The 14,407-nt window shown below is 38.1% G+C and overlaps 1 protein-coding gene, 1 non-coding gene and 1 pseudogene across 2 annotated transcripts in view; 2 read left to right on the top strand and 1 right to left on the bottom strand.

Annotated features, from left to right (window-relative positions):
* Positions 1-14,407, bottom strand: part of LOC118015671 (L-lactate dehydrogenase C chain) — a 45,511-nt gene extending 31,104 nt beyond the window's left edge. Inside the window, exons 1-3 of the mRNA XM_035012423.1 lie at positions 14,174-14,407; positions 13,940-14,074; positions 6,690-6,807 (exon numbers count right to left, since the gene is read on the bottom strand). Coding sequence (XP_034868314.1) covers positions 6,690-6,807; positions 13,940-14,065 — 244 coding nt within the window. The 5' untranslated portion in view covers positions 14,066-14,074; positions 14,174-14,407. The remainder of the gene's footprint in view (positions 1-6,689; positions 6,808-13,939; positions 14,075-14,173) is intronic.
* On the top strand, positions 1,384-1,541 carry LOC118015693 (annotated as a pseudogene).
* Positions 12,251-12,381, top strand: LOC118016399. Its single transcript, XR_004680816.1, has one exon. It is a non-coding gene; the product is annotated as a small nucleolar RNA SNORA63 (small nucleolar RNA).

The raw sequence follows: 14,407 nt of genomic DNA, 5'->3' as shown, positions 1-14,407 counted from the left end.
TAATGTACTAAACCACCCAGGCGCCCTATTGACAAACTTTTTTAAAAAAGTGGTTTTAGTTTACATTCCTACATTCCTACATGTCATGCATGAGCGTACCTGTTGTTCTACATCCTTTTACCTTTTCCCTTTCACCTTTTACCTACACAATTTTACCAATCTACCGGCTATGTAATGTTATATTGATATGCCTTTTATTTTCCTTTCCTTGATTACTAATGAGATTGTCTTTTCATATATTTATAGGCCATGTGAGTTTCTTCTTTTGCGAAATGTTCAAGTCTTTTCCCATTTTTCTACTGGGTTATATATATTTATCTTATTTTTTATTTTTTAAAGATTTATTAATTAGAGAGAGAGAAAGAGCATGAGCAGGAGGGGCTTATTTATTATGCAAGTATTTTTATTCTAAATACTATTCTTTTGTCAATTGTTCATGTTGCAAATATCTTCTCTTAGTTTATGGCTTTCTCTTCACTCTTTTACAGGGTCTTTTTATAAACACAAATTCTAGCTTTATATTCTTTCTTTTATTGTTAGTGCTTTTTGTGTCTTTGTGTTTAAGAAATTCTTCCCTAAAAAAAAGAAAGAAAAAGAAAAGAAATTCTTCCCTACCTGAGATGCCTGGGTGGCACAGTCAGTTAAGTGGCCGACTCTTGGTTTCAGCTCAGATGGTGATCTAAGGGTCGTGAGACTGAGCCCCGCGCTGGGCTCCCTGCTCAAGGTGGAGTCTGCTTAAGACTCTCTCCCTGTGCTCCTCCCCTGCTCATTCTCTCTCTCTCTCTCAAATTAACAAATAATTTTTTTAAAAAAAAGAAATTCTTCCCTACCCTGAGGTCATAAAGATATTCTATATTATCTTCTCAATAGACGATTTGAAGTTTTACCTTTCACATTTTGGCCTTTAACAAACCTGGAATTAATTTGTATGTGTGTTATCAGATAAGGGTTCAATTTTACTTCTTTCCATAAAAATAACCATTTCCATAACCAAAAAATTTTGTAAGTCCATACATTTCCCATTGATCTACAATATGATCAGTGTTATATAATAATCTTTTGTTTGTCTCTGCACTTAATTTGTGTAGTTTTATAAAGTCTTGATATCTGGTAAAGCCAAGTTCTCACCACCTTGTTCTTTTTTTTTTTTCCAAGAGTTTCTTGTTAAGGGGGCGCCTGGGTGGCTCAGTCGGTTAAGCGTCTGCCTTCGGCTCAGGTCATGATCCCAAAGTCCTAGGATCGAGTCCCACGTGGAGCTCCTTGCTCAGCAGGAAGCCTGCTTCTCCCTCTGCCCCTCCCCCTGCTCGTGCTTTCTCTCTCTCAAATAAACAAAATATTTTTTAAAAAATAATATTTTGTTGACTGGCAGCCCAGGCCATCACCATGGTGAAGCTGAGCAAAGAGGCCAAGCAAACAGAGGCTGCAGAATCTCTTCAAGGATGGCCAATATGCCATCCACTGGGACTTTAGTCCTCTCATGATTTACCAGGGATTTTAGAGGTGCGCCTGAACCAACTGTTTTGAACCTACTTTGGGAATAAAGGACTATTTGGTTATCTGGATTTGGAAGCAATCAATAGGCAGGAACAACATGAAAGGCACACACGCTAGCTGGGATAAGAGATGGGACATCACTCAGACATTCAATCATTGGAGGGAACAGGCTTCTTACCACACAGATGCATCTGTGGCAGAGTGGAACCTCTACTGAATTATTGATGATAGACTGTATCAAAATAAGTGTTTTTAATAATCTTATAAAAAATGTCTATTCTTGGACCTTTGAATTTCTAAATGAATTTTAGAATGAATTTAGTGTGTATAACAACAAAGAACTTTTTGAGCTTTTGACTACGGTTGCATATCATCTGTAATCATGAAAAATGGACATCTTACAATAGAGACTTACATGAGACTTCTATATGCAAGGTCTATTTATTTATGTATTTAATATTATTCAATGAGGGTGTATCCTTTTCTGAATAAAAGTTCTATAGATATCTTGTTAGATTTATTCCCACATACTTCCTATTTTTGATAATGTAAATAATAGCTTTAAATTCTTTTGCTTGTTTTTGACATATATAAGTACAATGAATTTTTTATTAATAACTTTATGTCGGGTGCCTGGGTGCTCAGTTGGTTAAGCGACTGCCTTTGGCTCAGATCATGATCCTGGAGTCCCAGGATTGAGTCCCGTATCGGGCTCTCCGCTCAGCAGGGAGTTTGCTTCTCCCTCTCCCACTCCCCCCTCTTGTGCTCTCTCTCTCTCTCATTCTCTCTCTCAAATAAATAAAATCTTTAAAAAAAAATAACTTTATGTCCAGCATCCTCACTAAACTCTTAGCTCTATATGTTGTCTCTTTTCTTATTTTTTTCCTTTACCTTCTTTTTAATTCACCAGGTACGTTTTTCTAATTTTACTTCTTCCCCTTTGCTAATTTAGAGGTTACACTGTTTCTATTCTTTTAAAGGTTGTTATAGAAGTTACAATATGCATATTTAAGTTATCAAAGTCCAAAGATAATCATCACCTTTCCATCTTTCCTAATGACTGAGGAACTTAGAACACTATTTCATTCCCCACTATCACATTTCACACCCAGATTTATATGCTATATTTTTAAATTTTTTAATCCCACAAGACATTATATAGTCTTATACAATTTATATTTATTTAGATTTGTCCTCATTTTTACCATTTTCTGTGCTCTTCATACTTTTTTTGCATCTCAGACCTTGTATCTAAGATCACTTTTCTTTTGCCTTATGTATTTTTGTATTTGTATTTTAATTATTTTTAATTTTTAATTTTTTAAAAGATTTTATTTATTTGACAGAGACAGAGAGAGAGCACAAGTAGGCAGAGAGGCAGGCAGAGGGAGAGGGAGAAGCAGGCTCCCCGATGAGCAGGAAGCCCAATGCGAGACTCGATCCCAGGACCCTGGGATCATGACCTGAGCCGAAGGCAGATGCTTAACCCACTGAGCCACGAGGCACCTCTTAATTTTTAATTTTTAAAAAATTTTTATTTAAGCTCAATTTAATTAACATATACTGTGTTGAGTTTCAGAGGTAGAATCCAATGACTCATCAGTTGCATACAACACCCAGTGCTCATTACTTCAAGTGCCCTCCTTTATGCCCATCACCCAATTACCCCATCCCCCCACCCACCTCCCCTCCAGCAATCCTGTTTTCCACAGTTACAAGTCTCTTATGATTTGCCTCCCTCTCTGTTTTCATCTTATTTTATTTTTCCTTCCTTTCCCCTATGTTCATCTGTTTTGTTTCTTAAATCCCACATATGAGTAAAATCATATGGTATTTGTTTTTCTTTGATTGACTTATTTTGCTTAGCATAATACCCTCTAGTTCCATCTACATCATTGCAAATGACAAAATTCCATTCTTTTTGATGGCTGAGTAATATTCCTATATATATCCTATGTATATATGGGACCAGTCCTATGCATATAGGATATATATATATATATCACATCTTCTTTATCCATTCATCTGTCAATGGACATTTGGGCTTTTCCATATTTTGGCTTTGCATTTTTATTAGTGAGGGTCTGATGGTAACTTAGTCTGTCTGAAAATATCTGTATTATAACCTTATTCTTGAAAGATATTTTTGCTGGATAGAGATTCTGGATTGACATTTACTCTCTCTCAGCACATTAAAGATATCATTTCATTGTATTCTGGTTTCAGGGTGTTGTTAATAATAAGTCAGTTACTCTTTCCTTTTTCTATAATTTGTCTAGTGACAACTTTTTCTTCTCTTTGCCTTTAGTATTCTCTGATTTCACAAGAATGTGTCTAGATAGGGATTTCGTATTTATCCTTGAGATTATTTGGCTTGAGTGTGTGGGTTATTTTTCATTAGTTTTCAAAAATGCTCAATTATAAATCTTCAAATATTTCCTCTTCCCCATTCACTTTTCTAATTAGATGTACATGACATTTTATCACTTTATCCTCTATGATTCTTAGCCTGTCCTATTTTCTACTTCTTGCTATCTTCTTTGTAATTGCCTTAGATTCATCATTTCTCTCTTCAAGATGTCTGCTCTATTATTACATCCATTAATTGAGTTTTTTATTTCATTCTATTTCATTATTTAGAAGTTATATTTGGCTATTTTACTTTTCTTTTTTTAAGATTTTATTTATTTATTTATTTGAGAGAGAGAGAGGGAGAGAGTTGGGGGGAGGGGCAGAGGGAGAGAATCTCAAGCAGATTCTGCACTGAGCACAGAGCCCAAACACAGGGCTCAATCCCATGACCCTGAGATCATGACCTGAGCTGAAATCAAGGGTTGGATGCTTAAATGACTGAGCCACCCAGGCACCCCTATATTTGGCTATTTTAAAAATATGGTTTTTTTTAAATAATTTCCTGTCTCATACTGATATTTTCAAGTTTGTCCTTTATTTCTTTAAGTGGAATAATTATAGTTAATTTCTAACTTGTGTTTCATAATTTCAACATCTGAAATCTATGGTGGCCTTTTCTGTTATCTCTGCTGGTTCTTGCTCATGCATTTTCTTGGTAGATTTAATTATTCCTACTATGAGATGTTCATTTTTTTGGAATTTTATTTGTGGAACTTCTTTGAGGCCTAAAATAAAGTGGGTTTCTTCCAGAGACTATCTTAAGCCTTTTTTTTTTTAAGATGTATTTATTTATTTGAGAGAGAGAGAGAGAAAGTGGGGGGAGGGGCAGAGGGAGAGAACCTTCAAGCAGACTCCCCACTGAACGCCGAGCCTGACGTGAGGCTTGATCCACTGACCCATGAGATCCTGACCTGAGCAGAAACCAAGAGTCAGACACTTAACCAACTAAACCACCCAGGTGCCCCAAAACTATCTTAAGTCTTAAGACTGCTTAAGATTTTTTTGTAATTCATATAAGGGCCAGCTTGTGGCTACAAATTCTTGGCCACCATTTCCCTCCTTTACTCAAGCAGCTGAGACGCTTGATTTTACTGTCAGTCCCCAGAGGTAGGGAGAAAAAAATTGCTTCTAGGTCATCCTTATGTTAAGGAATTGGCAAGTGAGGGCCAGTAAGCCAGATCTGGCCCATCACCTGTTTTAGTAAATAAAATCTCATTGGAACATAGCCACACCCATTCACATATTGTTGATCACTGCTTTAGAATTACAACAACAGAGTTGAGTAGCTTTGACAGAGACCATATAGCCCACAAAGCCTAAAATATTTACCATCTGATCCTTTACAAAAAAGAGTTTACTAACCCCTGGTGTAGTCCATTGGGGTTCCAGCTTTATGGAGTTAAGTCCTATAGAACTCCCCAAATTAAGCTGTCTCCAGTCTCCTAAATCCTGTGAGGCAGTGGAAACCAAAACTGAAGTTCACTAAGTTTGACTAATACTAGCTAATGAAAACTAGCTACAATGCTCTGCTTAACTCTCTAGTTTCCTGACTACATTCAATGCCTATTCTGAAAATGTCTTTATTAAGAGCATATCAATTCTTTAAGGATTGATAACTTCTTTCTTTCATATTTTATGCAGGAGTTTTGTTATTTACAGCAAAAAGATTGGTCCAGGTATTTATTCTGCCACATTCCTAGAAAGTAAAGGCTGAATGATTTTTAGAAGTATTTTAATACAGTAGGAGCTCTTTTAACCTGACTCCACTGAACTGATTCAGTAAATTAAATGATATAAAACATAATGATATCTAAGGCAACTGAATACTCTCAATTAGTAGACTTTCATATGGGAGGTCTATGTACTTCTGCTCATTGGTTGTTGCATAACAAGAATTAGTCATGTTCATATCCAAATGTATTTATGCCAATTATATCTCATAGTTATATAATATGAGGTAAGTCACTAAAATACAAGTGTAAAAGAAATGCATAGTAAAGATAACCAGTATATTCAGGATTGAGACATGAATAGATGTAACACAGAACATATCAACTAAATTAGTAATGTTTTATTTTTTTTTTTTTGCTGTGTGTTGGATACATTGACGTTTATTATACTTAAACTCTTTTTCTATGTCAAGCATTTCATAATTAATTTTTTAATAATTGTTTCTTTTTTAAAGATTTTATTTATTTGAGAGAGAGACAGAGAGAGCATGAGCAGGGGGAGGGACAGAGGAAGAGGGAGAAGCAGACTCCCCACTGAGTGAGGAGTCCAAAGTGGGACTCAACCCCAGGATCCTGAGATCATGACCTGAGCCGAAGTCAGAAGCTTAACTGACTGAGCTACCCAGGCTCCCCTATTATCCCCCTGCTTGTGCTCTCTCTCAAATAAATAAATAAAATCTTTTAAAAAAATGATTAAAAAAATAAAAATTAACCTTTTAAACTGTATGTCCTAATGAGAGTGGTGCTATTTTTAATTTTATATTTATGGATACCAGTTTGGTAAAATTCATTACTCTTTTTTAAAGCTCTGAAAAGAACTCTTTAAAATTAACCTAGGGACACCTGGGTGGCTCAGTTGTTAGGCGTCTGCCTTTGGTTCGGGTCATGATCCCAGAGTCTTGGGATGGAGCCCCACGTCGGGCTCCCTGTTCAGCGGGAGGCCTGCTTCTCCCTCTCCCACTCCCCCTGCTTGTGTTCCCTCTCTCACTATGTCTCTGTCAAATAAATAAATAAAATCTTTTTAAAATAAATAAATAATTAATTAAAATTAACCTTTTCCAGAGGTAATCTTTGAAGTATTAAAGAAAAGACTGCCATGCTGAAGATCCATCATTTCTCCCTTCAGTTTGTCCACTGCAACATCAACGAGGGCAAGTTCATCCGCCAAATCCTAAAATACATGAAAGTTTTGAATAACATGTACTGAAGAATGTTCCTATTTCAGTTTTAGAAAAATGAGAAAAATTCATGTATGGCTACTTTATAATCAAAGTATAGTGATATTTTAATAGAAAAAATAATATAAAAGTGATAGTTGGTGAATGTGCCTAGAGTGACCAGAAGTCAAGGTAAGCAACAGAATGTAGCAAAAATTACTAATTGCTTTGCCTTCATATAATTGTTCGATTTTTTAGAAGTGGCTTTTTTTCCACTTCAGATAATAATTTAAAAATGATGAAAAGCTACTAAGTTCTTTCAAAGTATTTTATTACATTTAACCTTTATGCCTAATTTCTGAATTGGCTGAAGTTGTTTTTGATATGCATCCTTGTGGCCAAAATAGAAAGGTGGCCCTCTGTGGGAACCCATTTCAGGCACAGTACATTTAACATTGGATCTCCAACCTAGGGGTAGATGGGCATATAACCAGACCATAGCTCCCAGTCAGCGACACAATCATGAGGGTAAACAACGGATACACTTAACAACCATTCTGTTTTTTACTTTCAGTACCATATTCAATAAATTTCATGAGATATTCAACACTTGATTATAAAATAAGCTTTGTGTTTCATGGTTTTGCCCAACTGTAAGCTAATGTAGTTCTGAGCATGTTTAAGGTAGGCTAGGCTAAGCTATGATTAAATACATTTATTATTAAATACATTAATAATTATATCTTAAATACATTTTCAACTTAGGACATTTTCAACTTATGATGAGTTTATTGAGATGTAACATCATCATAAATCCAGGAAGATCTGTATAGTCTCTTTTTTACTTACTCTAATTTGAATTGAGTTTACCAAATGAAACAGAATACAGAACTATCTAGAAGGAGTGTTTTCCCTCAGATTCCAGTGGCCAGATTCTAAAGATAAGAAGTAAGGGAAAAGGATCAAAGTCCCTATTTGCTACCATTTTTTCTCAGATCAGATACCATCTGACCTTTCTGGAAAACTGTAGATTCTAAAATGTACTAAATTATGTGTTATACATCAGGAATATGAGGAAGATAAGGAGTTTCACCCAGAAGGATCACATATCACTTCTAAGCTAACTGATAAGAAAACCAGATCATGTTTATGGATCCATTTCTATATTAGTCTATGTATCTGTCTGGGTCTGGACAGGAAAACAGAAACCACTCTAAGCATTTCAAAAGAAGGTATTTAATACAGGGAACTGGTTAGACAGCTGTTGGAGGGCTGAAACGACAAAAAGGGAACATTTGAGGTAACCCAGAGATAGAAATCACAGTTTAAAGCCACTACCCCTAAGACTGAGGGAACAAAGAGAGAGACTAAAGGAGGTGCTGATGGAGCCAGGCTCAGGCCTCTGTAAGAAGCAAAACCTGGCTGCTACTGATACCACTGAAGGGGCAAAATGAGGCTGGGCGCTCCAAAAGAAACTGGAAGCTAGAACCAACAGCTACCACTGAAGCAAAGGGCTGCAGCTGAGATGAAAGTGACCAAAACAAGCAAACAGAAAGGAGATCATTTCTCCCCTCCTGCATTCCAACTTCCCTCTAGTGCTTCCTATTCGCAGAACCTAACAAGATGCCAACTGGTAAAGGAGAAAAAGATTATGCAGAGATCGAGCACCAGCACCACAGAATACAGAAAGTTGGATTTGAAGCTGAATGATAGTAACAGCCAACACAGCCTGCTTTTTAAATTATATTTCCAACTTGAATTATGTCTCTTCTTTTTTTGTTAAAGATTTTATTTATTTATTCATGAGAGATAGAGGCAGAGGGAGAAGCAGGCTCCCCACAGAGTAGAGAGCCCGATGTCGGACTTGATCCCAGGACCCTGGGATCATGACCTGAGCCGAAGGCAGACACTTAACCGACTGAGCCACCCAGGTGTCCCGGATTATATCTCTTCTTAACAAGTTACCAGACAATTCTCTTTTCAAGGGAATCTTCCCAGCTCTGTTTGTCTTTTTTTTTTTTTTTTTAAGATTGTATTTATTTGACAGAGAGAGCATAAGCAGGGTGGATGGCAGGCTGAGGGAGAGAGAGAAGCAGCTCCGTGCTGAACAGAGAGCCCGATGTGTGACTTGATCCCCGGACCCAGGGATCATGACCCAAGCCAAAGGCAGATGCTCAACAGCCTGAGCCACCCACGCATCCCCCAGCTGTTTGTCTTGACTGCCAAAGACAGAATTCAAATAATCCCAGAAGTTCTTGTTTTCTAAGAATTAACTGTATCTATGAGTCATTTCTCAAAAAGAATTCCAAATAGAGAGCCTGCGTTTATTTAACCTGCCAGAATCTTTTAAGAATAGTTATGAGCGGGGTGCTTAGTTGGCACAGTCAGTTAAGCATCTGACTCTTGGTTTTGGCCCAGGTCATGATCTCAGGGTCATGGGATCATGCCCCGCATTGGGCTTCATGTTCAGCATGGAGTTTGCTTAAGACTCTCTCTCCCTCTCCTTCTGCCCCTCCACCCCACTTTCTCTGTCTCTCAAATAAATAAATAAATAAATAAATCTTAAAAAAAAAAAAAGAATAGTTATGATTATTCCAGGATCTCTTCTCCAGGGAGTTCTAGAATAACCAAAGTAAGGTGAGAGAAGAGTAAAGTTAAAAGAGAATTAAAATTAATCTAAGGAAGACTGCTAGGACCACTATATTCTGTACAGCAGAAGGAAGTAGGACATACTGCTATGCTTTAAAGTCCACCTTTCAATGATATATGCAGGTGTTATAGTACTTATTAGAGCCTATATGTTCCTTGAAGTCAGTAAACTATATAAATATGCATATTTTAATATCCTTCATCACTTTCCATTTATCCCACAATGCACATCTATAGGAACTGGGTATTTACCAGTATACTAAGGATTCTAGTAGAAAATAAATGGGCTCCAACAACTGACCTTCTCTCACAACTGGAATTCTGAAATTTCATGATAATATGCCTTGGAGGAAGCTTTTTTTGATTCATTGTGCTGAGCACTCAATAAATTCTTTAAGATTTTATTTTTAAGTAATCTCCACACCCAATGTGGGGTTCAAACTCACAACCCCAAGATCAAGAGTCACATACTCCACTGACTGAGCCAGCCAGGTGCCCCCTTCAATAAATTCTTTTTTTTCCCCAATAAATTCTTTATATCTGCAAACTCACATCCTTCAGTTTTAGACTTTTTCTTTTATCTCTTGAATAATTTTCTTCTCTTTCTTTTTTCTTACTGAAATGTCAATGAGTAATGGGATCTCCTGATTGGTCCTCTAATTTCATTTCTTTTCTATATTTCATCTTTGACAATCTGCTTTCTAGCAGCCCAATGGAAGTCAAAGGGTTTCTGCTTCACCGTCCAACTTGTAGACCTTCAACTATTCCTACTGCTTTCAATAAGATGCCTGTCTTTACTGTCCTTAATGTCTTGAGTGCAGAACCTGCCTGATTCAATTTCTCCAAAGAATATACTCCTTCCCCTTGCCTGCTGAGATGTGAGAGGTGGTTTCTTGGTTGAGTAAGGTACAGAAGAGAATCTGGTGTTTTTCCTTCTGATCATATAAACTTTGAACCAATTCTCCTGTGTTTGTCCCATCTCTTACCACCACTTTGTGAGGCATTGGTACTTCTAATTGCTGAGCCTTTCTTGGGGTTCTGGAATTTAACTGGCTTTGCTTCTTCTCACCTTCCTCTGCCAGTTTAAAAAAAAAAAAATTATCTAAATAATATAGTAAAGCTTTTCAGAACAGGATCTATGTCCAGTTGCCAAGGTTTGAATCCTAACCCCTTCACCTATATTAGCCACTTGACCATGGGCAAGTTACTTAATATCTATGCTTCACTATTCTCATTTATAAATGGAGATGATAATGTACCTATCTCCCAAGGTTGTTATAAAGATTAAATAATACCTTTAAAACATTTTAAAAAGCAAAAGGCTTGGGTTTTTTGTTTGTTTTTTGTTTTAGATTTTATTTGAGAGAGAGATAGTGAGAGAGAGCATGGGCAGGGGGAGGGGCAAAGGGAGAGGGAGAAGCAGACTCCCCAGTGAGCAGGGAGCCCGATGCGGGGCTCAATCCCAGGACCCTGAGATCATGACCTGAGCCGAAAGCAGATACCTAACCGACTGAGCCAGCCAGGTGCCCCGAGAAGCAAAAGCCTTGTACACTGAAAACTACAAATGTTGCTGAAACAAATTAAAGAAGATACAAATAAGTGGAAAGACATCACATGACCATGGATTGAAATACTTAATATTGTTAAGATGTCAACATACCCAAAACCCTCTACAGATTTAATGCAAACCCCTATGAAATCCCAATGACATTTTTTAAAGAAATAGAACAAAATCCATTCTAAAGAATCTTAAAGGACTCCAAATGGACAAAACAATCTTGGAAAAGAATAAATTTGGAGGTCTCATGCTTCCTGAATTCAAAACTTCTAAGTTTTCTTAATAGCATGGTATTGGCATAAAGACATATAGACCAATGGAACAGAGAGCCCAGAAATAAACTCTCACATATATGGTTAAATAATTTTTGACAGGAGTGCCAAGGCCATTCAATGGGGGAAAAGAGAGTCTTTTCAACAAATCATACTGGAATAAGTGGATATTTACAAGCAAAAGAACGAAGTTGGACCTATACCTTACACCATATACATAATTAAAAATGGATCAAAGACCTAAGTGTAAGACCTAAAACTATATAAAACTCTTAGGAGAAAATATAAGGGAAAAGATTCATGACATTGGACTTGGCAATGATCTTTGGATATGACACCAAAACACATACAACAAAAATAAAAATAGATAAATTGAGCAGTGTCTGGGTGGCTCAGCTGGTGAAGCATCTGACTCTTGACTTCAGCTCAGGTGATGACCTCAGGGTCATGAGACCGAGCCCCATGTCAGGGTCTGTGCTGGGCATGAAGCCTGCTTAAAATTTTCTCTCTCCCTCTGCCCCTCCCACCCCCCTCCCACTCGCTTGCTCTCTCTCTTAAAAAAATAAATAAATAAATTGAATTACATTAAAATTAAAAATGTCTGGGGTGCCTGGGTGGCTCAGTTGGTTGGGCGACTGCCTTCGGCTCAGGTCATGATCCTGGAGTCCCTGGATCGAGTCCCGCATCGGGCTCCCTGCTCAGCAGGGAGTCTGCTTCTCCCTCTGACCCTCTCCCCTCTCATGCTCTCTCTCTCTCTCATTCTCTCTCTCTCAAATAAATAAATAAAATCTTTAAAAAAGTTAAAAATGTCTGTGCATCAAAGAACACAATGAAAAGAAACAGCAGAGTGAAAAGAAAACCACGGAGTGGAGAAAATACTTGAAAATCACAAATTTGGTAAGAGATTGATATCTAGAATATAAAAAGAACTCCTACAAGTCAACAACAAATAACCCGATTTAAAAACAGGCAAAGGAGATGCAGGATCTAGTTACAATGTAGCTATAAAGTGCTACCTTGTCTTTGCCCCCTGCTCAAAATAAAGCTGTTACCTTTCTAGCCCTGTCCGCCATGGTGCTTAGCAGCCAGGGATGCATGGTCTCAGACATGTTTACCAAGTAAAACACTGACTTGAGGGGCGCCTGGGTGGCTCAGTCATTAAGCTTCTGCCTTCGGCTCAGGTCATGATCCCAGGGTCCTGGGATCGAGCCCCGCATCAGGCTCCCTGCTCAGCAGGGAGTCTACTTCTCCCTCTCCCACTCCCCCTGCTTGTGTTCCCTCTCTCGCTGTGTCTCTGTCAAATAAATAAATAAAATCTTTAAAAAAAAATAAAAATAAAAACAGGCAAAGGAGTGGCATCTGGGTGGTTCAGTCGCTTAAGTGCCCGACTCTTGATTTCAGCTCAGATCATGATCTCAAGGTCCTGGGGTCAAGCCCTGCACTGGGCTCTGCACTCAGCGAGGAGTCTGCTTGAGATTCTTTCTCTCCCTCTCTCTCTCTGCTCCTCCCCACCTCCACCACCCCTCCCTTCACTCTCCCTCTATCTAAAAGTAAATAAAATCTTAAAAAAAAAAAAAAAAAGATCCTTGGGGCGCCTGGGTGGCTCAGTTGGTTAAGTCGCAGACTTGTGATTTCACCTCAGGTCATGATCTCAGGGTCCTGGGATTGATGACAGGCTTCACGCTCAGCAGGGATTTGGCTTGAAGATTTCTCTCCCTCGGCCCCTCCCCCGCTTGCATGCGCTCCCTCTCTAAAATAAACAAATCTTTTAAAAATAAATAAAGGGGCGCCTGGGTGGCTCAGTGGTTAAGCCTCTGTCTTCGGTTCAGGTCATGATCCCAGGGCCCTGAGATTGAGCCTCACATTGGGCTCCCTGCTCAGCGGGGAATCTGCTTCTTCCTTTCCCTCTGCCCCTCCCCCCCCACTCATGCTTGCTCTCTATCTCTCGTGTTCTCTCTCTCGCAAATAAAGTCTTTTTAAATTAATTAATTAAAATTAAAAAAAGTTTCTATCTCTCTCACCCTCTCCCCTCTCCACCGCCACATATGTGCTCTATCTCTCTAAATATATATATATATGCAAAGGATTTGAACAGACAATTCTCCAAAGAAGATATACAAAGTGCCAACAGGCACATGAAAAGATGCTGTACAAACAGAAAAGAAAATTAAAGGACTTCCATTATTTTATCAAATTTGGTACTTTTTGTTTTATAATGGGCATGTAATACTTTAACAAAAAAAATTTAAGGTTTTTTATTAAGTAATCTCTATACCCATGTGGGACTGAACTCACAACCTTGAGATCAAAAGTCCCACACTTCTCTGAACCAGCCAGGTGCCCCTAAAAAATTCTTTTTAAGTATAAGTTTCTGGGAAGTATGACTCACCCATTACTCTTCCAGGAAGGCAAGGTATGGGATCGTTTAAACAGAATAGTAACAAGACAATGCAATCAATGTGTCTCCTATGAATCAGTTCAAATAGTCTAGCAATGCCGGACACACGGTAAACTCCAAATAAACGTTTCTTAAATTATGTCAAAATCAGATATCTAAGTGAACACATATTTGCTCTCAGAAGATTAGCCCTACAACCCTGAACTCATCAACATCTACAAGACCTAAAAGTTCTTGATTTTCAGCCACAGGATAGGCTTCTTACTTACCTTCAACAAGATACAAATAGCACAAGCCATGCCTACAGCACCAGTTCCAACAATGGTGATCTTATTCTGGGAGATTTTATCTTCCTCAATTAGATTCTCAATAAGCTTCTCCTTGATAGTTGACATTTTGAGAACCTGAAAGGGATGATGAAATTTCAGTGGAATCAAATTCCCTAAACTGATCACTCTCATAGGTATCAATGTACTAACCACACTGAACATCTAAGGACTTACCTATTGAGTCTGCAGAATGTTGGAGCCGAGTGTGGTGGGAAAGCGAAAAAAGGGGTGTGGAGAGGCAGAGAAGAACCAGTCTACCTAGGGGCTGGGGCCCCAATAAGCTTTTTTAGTTCTCCCTGCCCTCAAGCCATCATTTTCACCCCAGTACTACACACGCACAAATGCTCTGGCGCAATTTAGTACAGACAGCCGGAACACGCAACGCACTGCCTTTAAGGAAGATTTAAA

The sequence above is a fragment of the Mirounga leonina genome, unplaced genomic scaffold (assembly GCF_011800145.1).
Source record: "Mirounga leonina isolate KUSES-001 unplaced genomic scaffold, KU_Mleo_1.0 Mir_166, whole genome shotgun sequence".
Lineage (NCBI taxonomy): Eukaryota > Metazoa > Chordata > Mammalia > Carnivora > Phocidae > Mirounga > Mirounga leonina.
Note: the sequence above shows the minus strand (reverse complement) of the source record. Positions and strands in the feature narration are given on the sequence as shown.